General features: G+C 45.7%; 2 protein-coding genes across 4 annotated transcripts in view; both read left to right on the top strand.

Moving 5' to 3' along the window:
- The window catches only part of LOC124185893 (achaete-scute complex protein T8-like), a 130794-nt gene extending 116265 nt beyond the window's left edge, over positions 1-14529 (top strand). Inside the window, exons 1-4 of one of the 3 annotated variants that reach the window (XR_006871495.1) lie at positions 5535-6971; positions 7305-7731; positions 12939-13091; positions 13397-14529. Coding sequence is in view for 2 of the 3 variants with exons in the window: in XM_046577139.1 (XP_046433095.1) it covers positions 6391-6971; positions 7305-7695 (972 nt within the window). In the remaining variant the exon portion in view is untranslated. Of the gene's footprint in view, positions 1-5534; positions 6972-7304; positions 7732-12938; positions 13092-13396 lie in introns of those variants that run through there. The other 2 variants (XM_046577140.1, XM_046577139.1) reach the window with 2 other exon arrangements.
- A 1528-nt stretch (positions 14530-16057) lies between these two features.
- On the top strand, positions 16058-18786 carry LOC124185769 (cytochrome P450 4g15-like). Its single transcript, XM_046576862.1, has 9 exons — positions 16058-16332; positions 16452-16662; positions 16735-17031; positions 17119-17426; positions 17516-17625; positions 17694-17762; positions 17896-18064; positions 18148-18322; positions 18395-18786. Exons 1-9 carry the CDS (start codon positions 16230-16232, stop codon positions 18597-18599), a joined length of 1647 nt encoding a protein of 548 aa, XP_046432818.1. The 5' UTR covers positions 16058-16229; the 3' UTR covers positions 18600-18786.
- The last annotated feature ends 173 nt before the right edge of the window (positions 18787-18959 follow it).

Below are 18959 nucleotides of genomic sequence, written 5' to 3'. Positions count from 1 at the left end.
GTAAGATTGAATTTCTCATCGTCGATCTATAAAATTTGATATTTTTCGTAAAGTAATTACAACAAGCCTGCAGTCGCACGGTGGCTATTTTCCTTATTCGTAAAAGTTAACTTACCACGTACGGCGTTCCCCTCGAGCGAGATATTAAACCGGGGCCTGCAGGTAAGCTCGCGCTAAGCAATAGGCACCCCAAAGTGCGTACATACAGGATCCGTGCGTGGACGCGGGGAAAGGAAAGGTGAGCATGCGTAGCGGGGCAAGAAGGATCGGAGGTTCGGTGGGGCGGGGAACGAGGCACCCTTCCTGAGGGGGGGAGGGCTAGACTGCGCGCCGTCGTCGTGCTACGGAATGAAATAGCGCTTTGTGCGGTGTCGGGTGCGTGTGTGAGTGCATCGGGGGCCCCGGGTTGGGTACGGAATTGAACAAAAGAATCGCGTTGCACAGGGCACGGGTCCCCGATTTCCACCCCGAAATAAATTCACTCGCCTTTATACGTCGCGCCGCGTCGCCTGTGTGAATGCGTCCGTGTGCGTGATGCCCCAACATGCCCCTAAGGTGCAAGGTAGCTGCGCTACCTCGAACCTCTCGCTAATCCCCTGCCTCGGTGCGTGTAGACACGCATAAGCGTGCTCCGCGTAACCACGCATACGCACCGCGGCTCATGCAGGTATAACGAAAAATAGAAAGAAAAAAAAAACTCCTGATGCACCGTAAGGCGAAAGGTCCCTGAATCAATCCGCAGAGAACCACGGTGCGCCTTTCTCTACCGGAAGTTTTACACGAAACGGCAAAAAAAGAAACAAAAAAAAAAAAACAAAAACCAAGAGAAACAGTTAAGCGTCAAGGGTGCTGGACTGGGAACTCATTTTTTGTTCTCTTAGGTTCAAAATCGCAAGCCTGGATCCTTACGGAACGTCGGGAAGAGGTGATACTTTAAAATTCAGTTGGAAACGCGCTGCGCGCGCACAGTGGCGACCGTTCACTCATTTGCCCATTGGCTAAAGTCGTGTGACGTCACCGAGATATGATTTCAGCGGGAAACGAATAAATTCAAACTCCTTTACGCACGCGCATCTGACCTCTGCCAGCCATAATTCGTTCACTGATCATTCTTTGTATTCCACTGTGCAGATTGAAAGGCAAATAATATACACATATATATATATAGGATTCGGTGTAAAATTTCTTCGCAACTGCCGTCGGTCGTAGCCACGTGACCGTTGTTTACGTTTCATGTTTTTCTAATTATATGCCAAAGCTGCATTTATTTTCAGATCCCTTGGGGAGTGGACGGCAGTGACGGACGGGGCGGAGACGGTGGCACGGTGGCTATTTCCTACTTCCTCCTCATCGGACAGTGTCCTACCAGTCGTTCCTCGCGAGTCCTCGTACGAGTTCCTGCGCTCGCCTACACGCATATGTGTGCAATGGTAGTTTCGGTCTCGGACGAGCGCCAAGTTCCCTTACGGTATACCGTGCAACGGTGTCCCCCGGCGTGGGGGGATAACATATGCGGACAGATGGCTTGGTTCCCCCTCGATCCAAAAAAGCCCCCTAGGCACCCTCTACTCGGAGTGCAGAGGGAGCCGAGACACCCCAACCACCCCAACCACCACCGGAGGGTCGCAGTGGCTCTCTCCTTGGACATTTCAGAACCACTTGTTGAGCGCTCTCTTCCCGTGATGTTGGGGCAGAATTCCGGTTTTCGAGACGAGGACTTGGCCGGAAGATGGCATGCACGTCTTCGGAATTGAGAATATAAGTAGACGTAATTAAAAATGATAAGGAGGAAACGATGAAGAGGGCATAATCAACCGGCGCTTGTTGTACATACTCGATGAAAAATACATTTCAGGCAGTGTGCGTCACGTCTTGTATACCGTAACGCGTGCAAGGTGACGAGTTAAAGAGTTATTCCCTTTTCTGGAGTATTGCTTACCTCACGTTACGGTCCTTCCAGCCCGAGCCGCCGTACGTGAAATAAAGCCCGAAGGGCAGCTGGTCCCACGTCAAATACCTACTTCGGGCACGCGTTTCTCCTCGTCTCTCCCTCGGGCGCGCGCGCGCTCCTCCCATTGCGAGTGCCGGATCCTCGAGAGCCTCGGAGGACCAGAGAGAGCCACGCTTCGGCCACACGTCGCACGTAAGGCTCTCTTCACACCGAATACATTTCGTCTTATTGATAACCGATCCGTCGATTTATCACAACGCTTTCATCATCGCCTTTCGCATACTACAGTTTTATTAATTAGCTCAACTTTTGGTTCCTGAACGGGCGCAGGCTTGCACACCAAATTGACATATGTGTCTTTCAAGTGTACTAACGACTTTAACGGTCCTTTAATGACCGAGACGATTAACGCAGAGGCTCACGAACGAGTCGATTCGTGAATCACACGTACTCGCAGGTTGCACAAATGCGACTTGCGGCCGAAGCACTGGTACTCCCGTTAATCCGCTGCTCGATAATCCGTCGTTCTTTTTCTGTTAATTTCTTTCCTCTTCCTCGTAACCTGATTAAGTCAGACGAAGGATGAACCACATGCAAACCACACTGTCGTAATTCACGCGGAGTAGAACTGTGAAACCGGACCGAAACCGGAGTCGAAAAACTTGTCGACACTGCTGAAAATGGAAATGATATAGGAAAAATTAGTTGCACGTGTGTTTGGGTATCCCTTACGAGTATAGCTACCCGACTGTCCTGGATTACGGACGGAGACAAAGAGGTAACAAAAAAGGAAAAGGGAGGATGGAATTATCGAGTGATTCTGTACGGTCCAAAAATCAGCGAAGCGTGTGCCAGTGCAGTTGCCATTCGGAATGCATAATTGGGAGACCGCTCTAGGTGCGAATACCCATGGTGCAGTTGCATAACGAGAGGTTGCGTGCGTGTTATTACACCCAAAGATGTGAGCTCACACGAATGCGCGCAATTGCCGTGTACGAAGTAGTGAGAGCGGTGAGAGAGAGAGAGAAAACGAGAGGGAGAGGGGAGTGGAGTGGAATGGCGGTGGCCATTGGCATTGCCATTACCATTTCCACCGCTATTGGTCGCGAACACGTGCGCAGGCACGCGTCCCAACAAAGGGCCCGCACTAGCCCACCCCCTAGATTTTCATCTCTCTCTTTCTCTCCCTATCTCCTCTGCCTTCCGTCGTTCTCTCTCCGGTCGCCCGCCGTCCCCTCGGCACAATGAGTGAGCACACACGTGTTCAAACTCCCACTGTGCACGGAACTATAACAATTTTCGAAACCTGCGTGAAGCCTTTGATTTATATAAACGAGAGTGCGTGGGGAGAGGGAGGAAGCGAGAGATTCCAATGCACGCGTTGTATTGGAACATATGGCGAAAATTCTTCGCATGGCACAGGGAATAAATTATGTACGTTGAAATTTTTTGACGGTGAGTTAATTGGCACGATGATGCAAGTTCGTTTGTAGCAACTTTCCAAGTTCACGAAACTGACTCGAAGGAAATTCGAAGGAAAGAAATCACGTTGTGCGGCTTGCCGGAAGGCTTTCATGCGTTATCTCAAATTTTTTTTTTTCACCTTCTAAGTTTTTTGCCCAACTTTTTGTAAACTCTTTTGGCGATGAATCTCAAGCACAGATTTAACGCGGTTGGGAGACAACTGAAAGCACATGGAGGAAAGTTTGGACACGGTTAGCACGTGGCGCTGATGCTAAAGAAGCAGTAAGGAGGGATAAAGAGAGTCTGTGAAACCGAAAGAAGGAACGGAATCCCGGGATCTCGGATCCCAGAAATCCGACACTTCCGTGAGACTTGGGATATGCGCTGGGTAGTCCATATCCCATTATATTTTTTTCCTCTATTTTCTGTGGAAGAATCGAGGGAAGAGTCTATTGCCGGTGAAACTCGATATACATTGCCCGAAAAGCTCTCATTTGTACGGGATTCTTTCTCGCAGGATCAAACCGAGAATCTAGAGTATCAAGGATGAATAGATCGATCCTGCCTGCTTGTTATTCCATTTAATTTTCCTCCTTCTCGAAATCTGAATTAAAGATAAATTAATTCAGGTGAAATGATAAAGGCGTTCAGAACGTTGCCTCGCCGGCTTCTACGAGCGTTGAGAATCAATCAGGAAACCATAATCTATGGAAATGGGTATTTCGGAAAGGCTAAGAGAAATTCATCCACCCCCTCTTCCATAAATCACAACTTTAACCCGTCATTAATATTCTAACCCCCGTTAACAACCCGCACGTGTGTTGCCACCCTGACTCACCGAGAGTCATGGATAAGCGTTGATACCTATAAGCGCCCTTTTCACTGGGCCCGAAAAGGCCCTGAGGTGACGCAGCCAGTCAACAACCGCTCGTTCGGCTCACGCTGCTCTTGGACGAAGAAACATTTCCTCTAGTTTTCCAACCTGGAATCGAATTCAGTTGGAAAATGTTGGAAAATAGTTGAAGGGCTGCCCCATCTGCGCCGATCCCGAAACGAGTAGCGGACTGGTTAGTGGCGCGGATTAAAGTTCATAAAGGTTCACACAGACCCCGAACCCACTTTATATTTTGTGTTGTAAATTGTGCCGCGCCCCGGCCACGAGGTGCAGGGCTCGTTCCCCGATCAAGAATTGGCCTGAAATCTAGTGCTCGAACATGCACAGAGCACGGCTATAAGCGTGTGTTGGTACTAGGTACCCACCTAGGTTCGTTTCATTCTGGTTCATCCTGTGCCTCGCATACCCTGCGCGAGGGAATTGAGCCTAGACGAGAGTCGCGGCATTTTACGATTGCAGACCTTTCCATTCTTTTATTATACAGGGCGCATTGTGCAGGAGTAGGTAAGGCGGTCCCTAGACTGACTGGCCTAGATTATATTCAAAATTAAATCAGCCTCGTGAAAAGTTCCGAGCCTGAAACGCCGGGTCTTACCTGTGGTGAAAAATCCGGTTTAGCCGGACGCGATTCGGTCCGATTTTTTCATCCGCGACGCGACTTCGTCGGGGAAAATCGAGAGTCCGGGGCAGAAAGACGCGGGGCGGAAAATGGTTGCGGAAAAATGCAAATCACGAAATCCATTTGTTAGCTCCTATCGCCCCGAGATCTCGCTTTCCTCGATCCACGATCCGTTCGCCAGACCCCATTATAGATCGTAATGCAATATTCGGTCGATGGGCGAATGCTCGGCCATACATACAAATGTGCGTGCATACGTGCGGCGGAGATAACTCGCGTAAGTGGGCCTGTGTAAACTCTACGCACACTGTGATACGCGACACGTATGGTTCCGACGGGCATTATACCGGCAGCCTCCCTCGGGCATATGGTCGCTCCCCTTTATTTCCAGTTCCGGGGGCTGCAGGGGAGACGGGAAAACACGGGGTACCCTGAGGGAGACAGCCCGGTGGCGCGTGCTCGAAATCCCCACCACCGAGCTACGGGCCCCTCGACGTATCCCCTAATGCCAGCCTGCTCTGTACCCCGCAAAATGCTAAGGCTATAACCCATCTAGTCGATGTCGACTCATTCTCAATTCAGACGCCATGCAGTGCGAACCAAGTTGTGATACCATCGGTTGTCGGATCGACCCACCAACAGTCGCGACTCACCGTCTGCACGGGGTTCGCACCTTCGTTCACTGATCGTAAAATTTTTAATCATCCCGTGCAACTAACCGCGATTTGATAACCGGTGAAAAGTTTCACCCGCTCTTCGCAACGGTCGAACACCCTTCGTGGATAAAACTCGCAGTGAATTCGTGACCAAAGTTCATCGCAGCTTGATCCGATAATCGGACTACCGACCAAGCCTGTGTTGTGTGTGGCGTTAACAGTTCTTTCGTTGTTCGTCGGATACAATAGACATTCAGTTCCTGATATCGGAGGAGGAAAAACACAGTGCACGAAGCGTCGGGTACTTAGTCAAGGTTTCCTCGAACGTTCGGTTACAACGGGCCTCGAGTGTGTGGACAAATTCCAAGTTGACAACCGTCGGAATAGATGGTGACCTCATGCTTTACTTAACCAACGACACAACGAGACAATTAGAGTGTAGTTTAGGCCACCGAGAGAATAAGATGTGTTTGAATCGTTTGTAAACGTAAACTCGTAGCGTGGTGGCAACGAACTCGTCTCTCGGTCTCCGCATGTGATCACGAATCACGATACCGATTTTTCTCTTTTTTTTCCCCGTCCTAATTTACAGTCAATTCTGATTTAACATCGTTCCACTGCCCTCTCCTTCCTCATCCTCAGTTCTCCACAAGTCTGACTCTTTTCACGAATCGTCCGTAATCGGCGTAATGAAAACCGCGAAAACATATTCCGTCCAATAAAAAAACCTCGCATAGAATTTCCAACTTTTTCACCATCATCCGTTTGCTTTTTTCACACTCGGTGAGAAAAACAAACTGGCACGATGACGACGATGGGTGTCACGGTCTTCTGCAACCGGTTGCAGATAAACGGGGGCGATCAGGAACAGCTGATGCTCTTGCGGACGCTGCAGGATAACGAGACCAACATTTTGAGTAACCAGCCGCACCTGATAGTACCAAAGACAACCAGCGCGTCGAGTGCCAGCGTTTTGCCGCCTTACGATCCGTCGCGGTTGAAAAAGCACGGAAAGAACGGACAACCGCCGCCGGTTGCGGTTGCGCGGAGAAACGCGCGGGAAAGAAACCGCGTCAAGCAAGTCAACAACGGGTTCGCCACCCTCAGGCAGCACATTCCTGGACACATTGCCGCCGGCTACGGGGACCGGGGGAAAAAACTGTCCAAGGTTGAGACCCTTCGTATGGCCGTCGAGTACATCAGGGGGCTGCAGCGGCTTCTCGCCGAGGCTGACGGGCTGGAGTACGACCCCAACACTGGAATGGGACAAAACGTACCTTCACCGACCAGCAGCATCATCTCCTCGAGCCATAACGGGTCCGGGGAACGACTCGTCCTCGACGACGAGGCCGACGACGAGGACGTCAAGCCTCCGCCCTGCTTGAGGTAAGACATGTCTATAATAATTCATTCTAGCAGACATTCAGGTTCCTCAAGGAACTTCCGTCACTCAATTCGGTCGAGAAATATTTACAGTTACTTCGAACTTTGACGCTATTTTTTTGGTCATCAACTTCACTTGATCACAATTAATTGGGGGTGGTGTAGAACTGATGTTTTGAGATGTGAGAATATAGAGTTGGCTCTTTTTAGGTGATATATAGATCCCAAAACCCGACAAAATTCATCGGAGTGACCTGTTTTCGATGAAACCAAACCTGTACCCTCGATGTTGCGGCGGTTCTTTGTTCCTAGATGATAGTGAATTTCTGAATATAGGTTGTCGCCGATGGTTGAATCGCCAGGGCCAGAATTCTACCCAGCGTCGGTCGGAGACGAGGAGAACCTCGAGCCCTTGGACGCGACGAGGGTGCTGACCCATGGTAACCAGGTGTTTTCTCGTCTCTCGCCGACTCCCGCGCCTTCGCCATGCGAGTACTATACCCAGAACGAGGAGAACCTCGAACCTCGAGCCCCACTCTCGCCGTATAGCGGGGGTGACAGCGAGGAGGGTGGTACCGTATACGCAGCCAGTCCCGAGGTCTTCTCCGGGGCCCTTTATTACAAACAAGAACTTCCTGGCACCAGCGATGTGATGGACGTTGTTAGCTGGTGGGAACAGGAACAGGGGCGACTCAATCAACACGCGCAGCATCTGACGCATGCGTGAATTATTTAATCGAGATGTCGCGTCGCCGATCTTACGGTGAGTAAAGATTCACTGCTTTATTGCTCAACTTTGGGTCCTGAGACGTAACCAAGTTGTTACAGACCGCGCCTTATGATTGGCGACACATTTTTTCATCAACCGATTTTGAATGGTCAATCCTCGTCAATAGGTACTACGAAATTATACACATTGGTACGACGAATTGATTGTATGGAAGAAATCTAGATTCAGTCGCGTTGTTATTTATTCACGACGGCCAATTTTTTGACTGTAATGAAGAGAATTTAGTGATACGAGAGATCGAGTTTCGGGATGTTCGATTCGCGTGATTGGCTATTGATAGCGACAGTATCGAACAAACTGACTTTCTTGTCCTTCATTCAATTTGAATTTGTGTCAGAAGACCGAAAGGCTTTAAGAAAGTGCGAACACCGTTTCGTATGATTGAAATTTTTTTCGTCATCGTGAAAAATGAGCGTTGTTGCATAAAATAATTACAACGCGGAGACCGGACCTGTAATTTCTGTTCGTCGATCGACTTCGGCAGCGTTGACGCGATGTCAAGATGAATTTGAGGGCGAGAATGGCCTGGATGAGACGTTGCTCGGATCAGGTTCGAGTGGGCCGCGTTACTTCTTCTCATTTGTAATTCGAACGATATAGTTAGTTAGTTATATGTTGTACCTTCCAAGCGGACATACTCGGGCGGATCGTGAAGGTAGGCAGGTATAACGCGCGTGCCACTTAACGCATGAGGGGCAGGAGATCGCGAGCTCCCGATACGAAGTTGTACATTTAAGTCGTATATTTAAGCGATGCGTTGATCGTAAACAGCTCTTCGTAATTTCGACTTTTAATTTTATGCTGGCAAAAAATTGCCTCGTAACTGACAGCAGTCGCTCCTTCTCTCTATATCTCTCTCTCTTTCTTTCTTTCTCTCCTTATTTTCATCTCGATCGACGCGAACAACTTTCGTCGAGGAGCTGGAAGCCGGGGGTCGGCGAGAGTCAATTAGCATCGCCTTACCAAACCGCGAACCGCCCCAACCGGCACTATTAAACCCAGTCGATCCGACTTCTTCGTCTCCTTCTTCCACCGCCTCCTCCTCTTCCTCTTCCTCCTTCTCTTCCTCCTACTCCTCCTCGAAGTGCGCTGCGTTTTACTTTATTGCAAATAATTACCCTCTGCGGGACCACCGTCGTGGCGAGTAGCGTCGACACCTGCGGCTGCAACTTCCCGGAACGTTCGTATTCGGTGCCACGTGGCCGATTTTACTTCGCGAAGTTACGCTGAGTGAGAAATCGTGTATTACCACGGGTCGGCACGTGCTACTTGCAAGAGCATGGCTTCGTCGAGGCGACTCGCAGGAGAAGAGAGAAAGGTGAAAGGGCCCGCATACGTTGGCCGGTAAAAATGTCCACACCAACTTCCAAAACCTGCAGCAACTCGAGTCGTCTAATTCGAAATCGTGGCGCGAAGGTGGGAACGATTTTTCGAAATTCGTTTGTGGTCCGAGGGCAGCCCGCAAACCGGAAGTGGTCCGTGACAGCCATGTGCCGGAAAGACCGAAATAGCGGCGTGACCCGGTCCATCCAAGCTAGTCATATCCCTCTCACTCCCTTTCCGAAAATTTTTAAAAGTCGAGTGTGTCAGCTAGTCGCGGTTCCATGTAAGCGGTATGTGGAAGCGGATTACAAACGCGCGGGGTTGAGAACGCCATATGCAGCCGCAAACCGCAAACTATAAATACATTCGGAGTAGACTTTCGAGGCTGGACGTGGAGCTGCGACGTTGCGCGAGTTACCGAAACGAGTACCATATGGGCTAGGAACACAACTACGGCACGGTAAGAGGTCAGCCAAGAGTGCCATATGCTTGCCGCCAGATCGGCAATCCAACGGCACCGATCCTTGGCGATTTCGTCCTCGTCGAGGAGGTAAGCCCGTCTGCGGTATAATTCAAAATGGAAACGAAATGAGTTTACGATTCCGTCCAATTTCCTCCAATTTCGTTCAACTCCAACGGGTCATCTACGGAAACTTGTGGTCCACAACGGAAATACGGCGCCTCTCACATCCCCCAGAATTCCGACTATGATCCGTGGTACGTAATCCGTAATTTAACTTTTCAACAACGTAGCCGTGCACGCTGCTTCGTTTCGTAGATACGAAGCCCGCTTTAACATGCCGGTAATGTATATTGATAAGAGAAGACGTGTCGTCCGAGTGTCGCGCCTACAACCATGCGGGCTCTTCACCAGCATAATTCTACAAACGACTTAGCTCTTTTGTTTCGTATACCATTCCTCTGTAAACCCGTGTAAAACCCGTTGCCGGCTAACACGCGTTGGCTCGGAGCTGCTGGTCCGAAGGCTCAACGTTCGAGGACAAACCGGCACTCACAATTATCCTTGAACTCCAATGACGTGACGGTGAAAAATTTTCAACTCCGAATTTCGCGAGCTCATCGTACTTGCGTGAGTTGCTCGAGTCTAAGAATCACGCGATTTCGGGAATAAAATTTTTAAAGATTGTGGGAAGCTGCTTCGAAATCACTTTCGACGCTTTTCATCGGAAGACGCTTCACCTTGAATCGTCATTCGTTTGGTTATTCCATGCGGTTCCTTCGACGTCGATCCCTCAGCAGTCCAAGTTCTCGACTCATTTATCGGACGATGGGGTACTTGGGTAGCGTCAACCCGTGAACAGACTCCAGCAGTCGGGCCATTCGCGTTGGTCCCACTTTAGATAGCGCTTCAAGCTCTTCTGATCCGCTCTGGTTTATCCGGTTCACACACAGCTTCTGTCCTGGGCCGGTAAAATTTTTCTTTTCAGTTCAAAGGCGGCGGCAAAATTCAGCAGAAGCTTCCCCGTTCAGTCTTTGGAGATTTCGACCGCCTTAGACACGTCACACATCGCTGCTTACCCACGATTCTATCTCTACTCGAGCGACATTCTTACACGGATACTCCAGCACTCGGCCCTATGCACAAACGCGTCGTGATCACCCCGACCTCTTGGGGGCATTCGTTAATTTGTACAATTATAAAGTGAGGTCATCTCGCCGTTTACGAGCACCGTCTTGCCGCGGCAAATTAATTTATCAAATTCTTTTCTCAATTTTCATTTCCACCGCAGACGGTTGTGTCTATTCGTTACAGTAAGTATTTACAATATACACTTGACGATTTTTTCATACGATTTTATTTCTTTTCGTTGAATTGAAATTTTATGGGATATAATATATTTGAATTTCGAATTTTTTTATAAGGTGTAGCAATTTGAAATAATGTAATAAATCGACTACTTCGGAGACAAACATTATTGTTGGTATGGTAATTATGTATAAAATTTCATCAAAGATGAGTTTTTCCGTGAAACATCGCTAGAAGGAAACTCGATATTTAACTATTTCAGTAGATCCATTAGGAGTGTCGCGTCAAAACACTAATATTTCAAAAACCCGGAGTGTCGCATCCCCGGCATTTCCGTTTCTACCGGAAAATCGTCGTTCCCCTGGGCTTGGAACAGCACGTGGAATGGGGTGGGGGGGTTTCTTCTCTCTTCTCTTCCACTCAGTGCCACATGTTGCAGCCCCGCATGAGAATCACTTGGATTCTCGATCCGAACTCCGGCGATGAACTCTTCGCGGTCCTTTTGCTCGATGACGCGTGCCCGGCTCGTCGGATCTTCTGATCTTGCTCCCCGACTCTCCGAAGATTGTACGACGCCGTCTTCTCCAGAATTTCGAGGAGCGTGAACAGTGCCCGAAGCCTCGTCACCCGTGATCCGAGCCTGTTTCAGATCCCTTATCAAGATCCCGAGGGAAGAGTGTACCTGTCCGTGTATTATACAGGGTGGAATAAAAATAAAGAAAAAGGAAAAAAAATTCAGGCCGACTGTTCTTACGTCGAAACTGAAGGCTCACGTGGCTATGCTCTCCTCGCCACTCTCTCTCTCTCTCTCTCTCTCGATTCTCTCTTTCCCCACCCAGTTTTCCTAGCGTCAAAGAAGATGCTGCGCGTTTGTGTGCATTTGTGTCACCAAATAGAATTTATCTTTCCCACGACCTCAAGGGCCGTAAAGGAAGAACTTGGGTGTCGATGCGTATTTCAATAAAAATTTTGTAAATTCGACCACGGTCTCTCGTTCTGGCGGATTAATTTTCTCTCTCTCTCTCTCTCTCTCTCTCTCTCTCTCTCTCTCTCTCTCTCTCTCTCTCTCTCTCTCTCTCTCTCTCTCTCTTCTCCCTTCTCCCTTCTTTTCCTACCGTTTCAGGTAAAATTTCAATTTCCCCACGTGTATCCTCGATCTGACACGAACGACACCGTCCCCGTCTCGCATGACAATGAAATACTTTTGCTCACATTGTGTCTTCCGCGGGACAGAATGCAGCGTATATCGGGCTGCACAATGGCTCGAGGAAACGGCGAACGGTTGGGAGATGAAGTAGCTTGTAGTTGCGCGAGTGAGATTTAGGGAAAAGAGAGAAGGAGAGAGAGAATATTCTCGGATGGATCTCGTTCTCTGTATCCACGCATTGTTATGGAAATTCCTTAGAATCGAAATTTCGGAAGTAGATTTTTCTTCGGGATCACTCGGGGAAAACTTTTTCAGTTATCAAAAAAAAATCAATTTGTTACCGTCTGTGTCGAGTAGTCGGTGACCCAGAAATACGATCAAAAAATTGCAGCGTTAATCGCTGGAAAAAATACGAAAATATAACATCGTTTTTCAACCAATATTTCGGAACAGTCACGTAATAATAGAAAAATGAGTTTGCAAACATTACAAAATGATTCTACTGTGTGGATTTGCGATTTCGCATTTTCAACTGATCCTCTCAAATTTTTTTAACAAACGTTTTCTCCGAAAGGACTAAAATAGTTTTGTTTCGACGGGATAGAATAATAGAATTAATTTTTTTGGTTTCATTGAAAAAACGTGATTTGGATTGTGCAGTGATCCTGTAATTTATATACAATAGCACACTTTTGCCAGTGACAATTAAACATTTTTCTAAGTGTGGAGAAAAGCAAAACTCTAGTACTATTTCTATTCCCTCGTTTCCTCTTCGTTACTTAGTTTCCTGTTTTCCTTGTTTCTCGAAATTTACGACATTTCTTTTTATTTTCTTTTCCGTTCGATCGATTCTCCGGAACTCCACCTGCTGAAAAACTACGACAGACGTAATTAATCTTCCCTCTTCTTTTCATCCGTTTCTCTCTTTCTCCGTTTCTCAAGCCTGGCAGCCAGTTGGGACCCTGCAGGGCACCGTGCAGAAGACAGTTGCGTCATCTGGTGCCGTCCTCCCCGCGCAGCCCTTGCCAAGAGCGACAGAAGCTAGATAGCGGATCTTGAGGCTGTTTATTCTCCTTACGTCGCGTCACTCCTTAAGTACAGGGTCCTTCCGACAACCCAGATCCATTTTCTTTACTTTTTATGCATGCATTACACTTTACGGTTCACTTTCCCAACAAAAGGAGAACGATAAACAAAATTTGCTTCAGCTTCAAAACTAATAAATAAATTTGATGGATGATAGAAGAAAAAGATATGAACGAAAAAAATTCGCTAGTTAAATTGACAGAGTCTATAAATTAATGGATCCAACAAACAGGCTTAGTGCGTTAAGAGAATTGATTCATACATTTACCTGAATATTTTTTCGACTAATAACGCCTCCTGTTTTCTGATTACAGTTCAACATCTGGGGTCGGACATTTTTTCATGATCGAAATGCGAGAAGGTGCCGGAGAGAATCCACGATCTCAAAAAACTTTTTTTCAACAAAAAGCTCTAAAGTTATAATTCTAATTTTCTTTGAAACCATAGGACGTATTTTCTAACCACACACATGACACAAAAGGGTGTTGAGAGAATTACGGCATGTAATCACCATCTCAAAACACGCGCAGATGGTTATAAAGTGAAACGAAGCAGACAAAAAAAATCCTTTTATCTATCATTTATATATTTTATTTTCATATAAGTTCAGTATTATATCCAAAGGCAACAATAGACGTAAATATTCCGTGATACTTGGAGCTAGTACTTATCCGTTACTTAGCATCGTCCATAATAACCACCCCAAACGAATATAACTAACTGAAAAGTGTAGACTCGTCTGATTCGTTGAAGAGAAAAAAAAGTTCGTCAACTGCAAATATTTTTATACTTATACACGCGTTGAGCCCCATATTTTACTAACGTTTATCGTAGTTATAACACATGTTCCAGTTGATTTGTAAATATTCTTATAAACTCCCAAGTGCCTATAGTTTACTAGTCTTATAAGATGTCAGTGAAATTGCAAAATGATATTAAAATTAAGTTATAATTATGTAAGTTATACACGCATGTATGTAACATAGCAGGCCATTGTAGGCACGACGAGTACTAGTAGATTCTACGGAAGAACGATTATTCTTTGACAATATGCAACGTACGTCTACACAATATATCGGTATAAGTAATTCGCTTTGCATTCCAAAGGATGACAGAGGTGTTAAATATTTTTGTTCCCGTGCTTTTACTCTCGGAAATACTTTCCGGTCACGAATGGAACCGCAAATGTTACGCCAATGATATTTTTTTAATCGGATAATCAACGCAACGATCACTTCCGGCGAAATACGATAAATCCAAGACCGCATCATATCATTCAGAATTGGGTATTTTGAAATACGGTGAAATTAATTTAATCAAAAGGGTGTAAATACAAGTGCCTTAATTAAAACGATTATACCTAAGCTAAGTTTATACATTTTACAAGACTATTTTGTACTTGATATTTTTTTACATTATCGAATATTTAAAATACATCCTAATATTTATTCAGGGGTGAAAATAATCATTCAAATTACAATTTGTGATTAAGTTACACGCACACGATCGTTTTAATCCGCCATGCCTCGCGCTGTTGATCCGTAATGAAATTGTTTGTTGCGTATAGCTCATTTTTATGCACGTTAAAAATGACTCACGGCATTGAACAGGCCTTGCCGACAGGTAATGAGTTGTTCTTTTTCGCTGGCGACAGGGGAGCCGGAAATAAGCGCGGGCCGGAAATGACGTGGGTAACCCCTGCGTAGAACGTGCCCGGAAGCCGACCCTCGAGACGGATAGGAAAAAACACAACAAAACTGAATTAAAAAGAAAAAAAAAAAAAACCCCGAGCACTCGGGCGAAACCAATTCAACAAAATTACCAAATTATCAAATTACGCAACTATAACCGCGGAACGCCGGCTCGCTTTTAATCGTGGATTTACGGGTTTTTCTTCATCGGTTCTCGATAAGGGATGTTTTTTCTTTCGCAATCCCACTCTTGTGATTATCACAAATATTCGTTGGATTCAGGTTCACAAGTCTTAGTAAAGGATTTTTCCGTATTACAAATATCACGCTAACAATAAGCCGTGCGGCGGGTGTACACGGGAATCCTTTTCCATCAATATACGGCGCACTCTCTCAATAGCGCCGCGCAGAAAATGCAATGGTGCTGTTATTTCTATTACCGCATAAACAAAAACTTATTCCCATTTAAACTATTGACAAACAAGTATTTTTTCAAGCTAAAGTAAAATGAAATGGGACCGTAACCAATGTGTCTGCACCTGCGTGAGAGGCTGACCCTAATGAGAGAGCTTGCGACTTTTTTGGGTAGCGACCCTCGTGCGAAGTTAACTGGTGGGGGGCATCCGATTCCTGAAAAAATCGTATCCCTTTTTGTACTATCACGGCCCTATTAAGAGAGTGCCCTTTATTTCCAAATTTCCTCACCGATGGCACCACAACCTGGACCAAAGAAATAATGCAACTCGCAACGAAAAGCTCAAAACTTGTAATGAAATTTGAAAATTTTATGCTTGTTTTTTGTAATATAATCTTCATCCGAATTCGAAAAGCTCGAATACTGTCCAGTTTTCTGGGAATTCAAGCTCAAGTTAGACTGTGTAAAAATAAGTCATGTGTACGTTGGGTTGCCTAAGGTAAGGCGGTGGAGTTAAGCAACTTTGAGTGCAAAGCCTATCTGGTTAGATGGGTCAATGAAGAATATATCCGCAACGTAGTAACCCGCAATGCGATTATAAAAATGAATTGCGGCCTTGTTTTGAAATTCAATTAATTGGGCGTGAAAAGTTATTTATCTGTTTGCATTTCGATTACGGTATTTCGATTGGGGAAATTAAACACGTCACTTAGTATTGGCATTCTTAAAGCAATGAAACGAACCTTATTTCGTTCGTGTCGGGGTTAAGTCATTCTGCTGCTGTGGTTTATGGCATTACCGAGTGGAAATATACTTGACGCATTTTCGGGCAAGCTTTATATAAGATTCCGACATTCGGGACTCGCACTTCAATCGCGCTTCTGCCTTTCACCGTAACGGTTTGGTCGCAACTTTCCGCTGCCATTGCAGCATTATTCAATTTACTCGACGCGTAATTACCAACGCAGACAATCACATTAAGCGCTACATTTTACACCAGTTCAGTGCTTGATCTCTGTCCTTTAGTCACATAATCTAGCCATGGCTGTATTTTATCTCCTTTTGATCCTGAGTGCAATTTTCGGAGCAATTTACTATTACTTGGAAAATTCGAGAATCGTTAAAATGGGTCACCTGATACCAGGTATGCATCGGAAATAAACTTTGACATTCCCAGAGGTATTATAGTCACTCACGAAGTGGATTTGCGACCAGGCAATGAATATTTTTCAAATTTGGTTCATAAGGTTGATGTGCTTTCAGGACCACCGACTGTACCGTTCCTAGGTAATGCACTTACAGTGTTGAACGTGGAACCCACACAAATAATCGACACGCTGTCGAAATTTACTTCGTACGGTAAAGTGATCAGAGCATTCATGGGTCCATTATTGTACGTCTTCATCATAGACCCGAAGGATATCGAGATCATTTTAAGCAGTCACGTGCACATCGACAAGTCCTTTGAATACCGGTACTTTTCAGACTACCCAAAACTTAGCCAGTCCCCGTAAGATGAAGCATAATTCTTGGTTGTCTGCCGTAGGTTTTTCAAACCCTGGCTCGGCGAAGGCTTGCTCATCAGCACCGGTGAAAAGTGGAGGTCGCATCGGAAAATCATCGCACCAACCTTTCATTTGAGTATCCTCAGAACATTCGTGCCGTTATTCTACGAGAACAGTAAAGTCTTAGTATCGAAGATGCGGGAGGTAGTAGGCAAGGAGTTTGATTGTCATGATTACCTGTCTGCTACTACCGTCGACATTTTGTTGGAAACAGCCATGGGCGTCAAAGACACTAAGATGGACGGAGCAGGCTTCGAATACGCGATGGCAGTTATGAAGTGAGTCTTCTTCTCAAGGGTTTGAGATGCATTTCGTAATATTGTGATATCAGCGATTCGTAAAAAAGTTATATCTTTGTTCAACAGAATGTGCGATATAGTTCATCGGCGGTCATACAAGTTGTGGACACGTTTTGACTTCTTTTTTAATTTAACCAAGTCTGCCAAAACGCAAGAAAAATTATTAGGTACTATTCACGGCTTGACTAACAATGTGATAAAAGAAAAGAGGAGTAAATACGACGCGATGGCGACACAAGATAAAATACGAATCAAATCAGTCGACAGTTGTAAGAATATTGAACCCGAAGTTTTCGAAAAAAATTCAACCGAGGAGAAAGTGGGGTATGATTATGTTAGAGACGACCTGGACGATATTGATGAGAATGATGTCGGTGAGTTCGTAACACATTTCTCTGTTCTACGCCCAGTAATGATGGTTTTAAATTTACGGCGATAAAGTCTGAAAATTCTTATAACCCAGGGCAAAAGAAACGGTTGGCATTTTTGGACTTGATGATGGAACTCGCCCGGAATGGGGCAAATTTAACCGACGTAGAAATAAAGGAAGAAGTCGATACGATTATGTTTGAAGTGAGTTTGATGAAGGATATACCGACATCATTAATTCCGGTTGTTTATGAAGTCTGATGTAATTTCAGGGACACGACACAACGGCTGCTGGATCGAGTTTTGTTCTGTCCTTGCTTGGATATTACCAGGACATTCAGGTTGGTGCTAGTAATTGGTCATGTGTTTGAAAAAATTGTGTTGAACGTGCGACGTGAGAAGATAATAGGTGAAACACGGATTAAAGTCGTAGATGGATCTGATCGTTTTCTTTAACTTTTTTTTTTTCTTCAGGAAAAAGTCTGTCAAGAATTGGACGAAATTTTTGAAGGTTCGGACAGGGAGACGACGTTCAACGACACTTTGGAAATGAAGTACCTCGAGAGAGTGATTTTGGAAACGCTCAGGCTGTTTCCTCCAGTTCCATTGATCGCGCGAAAGCTCAATGAAGACGTCAAGCTCGGTATTCAATGGATTATGTCGAACGATTTGATCTTTCGTAAAAGAAAGCTACCGGAAAGAAACATTAACTGTCAATCATTTCAGTAACCGGAGGCTACGTTATACCCGAAGGAGCCACCGTTTTGATACCGCCGTATCAGGTTCACCGGCAAGAAGAGATTTATCCGAATCCGGAACAGTTCAATCCGGACAATTTTTTACCCGAGAATATGCAGCAGAGACACTATTACGGCTTTATACCTTTCAGTGCCGGACCTAGGTGAGCTTAAGTTTCCTTCCGTGATTACGAAAATCTCGGGATTCACCACGGAAATAAATATTTTGGAATCAGATCCTGCGTCGGGAGGAAATACGCGATGTTGAAGCTCAAGGTTCTGCTGTCAACTGTCCTCCGGCACTATAAAATCCTGTCAGACGTACCGGTAAAGGAGTTCCACCTTGTGCCTGATATCATACTGAAGCGAGCGGATGGATTTCGGATTAGGATCGAACCGCGTAATGCTCGTGTGAGGTCTGAATCGCATTCTGCCCATTAAATTGATAACGTTTTTTGGCAAGTGAGGTGGGAAACATGGTTGTCAGTTTTCATTCCGGTCACTGTTATTCTCGGCTAACCTGCAGCTTTATTTTGTGTCCCATATTCTGTAGTAGGTATAAGGAAACGATGTATCTCCCGTTGTGAATTTCTTTTCACACCATGAATAAATGTTCTATTTCTCATAACAACAGCGTCGGTAAAACTCGGTCATCGAATGATAAAATAGTCCTGTGCATGATTTGCAACTTTTTTTTTCACCCGTGTATTAATTTACCATCACGATTACTTGAATGCATCAGCAGATCACTTGATTGATCAAAACTGTTCGTATACATTTCTAATAGGCTTAGAAAGTATA

This window comes from Neodiprion fabricii, chromosome 6 (genome assembly GCF_021155785.1).
Source record: "Neodiprion fabricii isolate iyNeoFabr1 chromosome 6, iyNeoFabr1.1, whole genome shotgun sequence".
Classification (NCBI taxonomy): domain Eukaryota; kingdom Metazoa; phylum Arthropoda; class Insecta; order Hymenoptera; family Diprionidae; genus Neodiprion; species Neodiprion fabricii.
The sequence above is the reverse complement of the archived record's forward strand: the minus strand, read 5'-3'. Positions and strand labels throughout refer to the sequence as shown.

Coding starts and splice junctions, on each gene's coding strand:
- LOC124185769 (XM_046576862.1), top strand. CDS start 16,230: ATGGCTGTATTTTATCTCCTTTTGATCCTGAGTGCAATTTTCGGAGCA. Junction 16,663..16,734: donor GACAAGTCCTTTGAATACCG/GTACTTTTCAGA, acceptor TGTCTGCCGTAG/GTTTTTCAAACCCTGGCTCG. Junction 18,065..18,147: donor CAATGAAGACGTCAAGCTCG/GTATTCAATGGA, acceptor CAATCATTTCAG/TAACCGGAGGCTACGTTATA.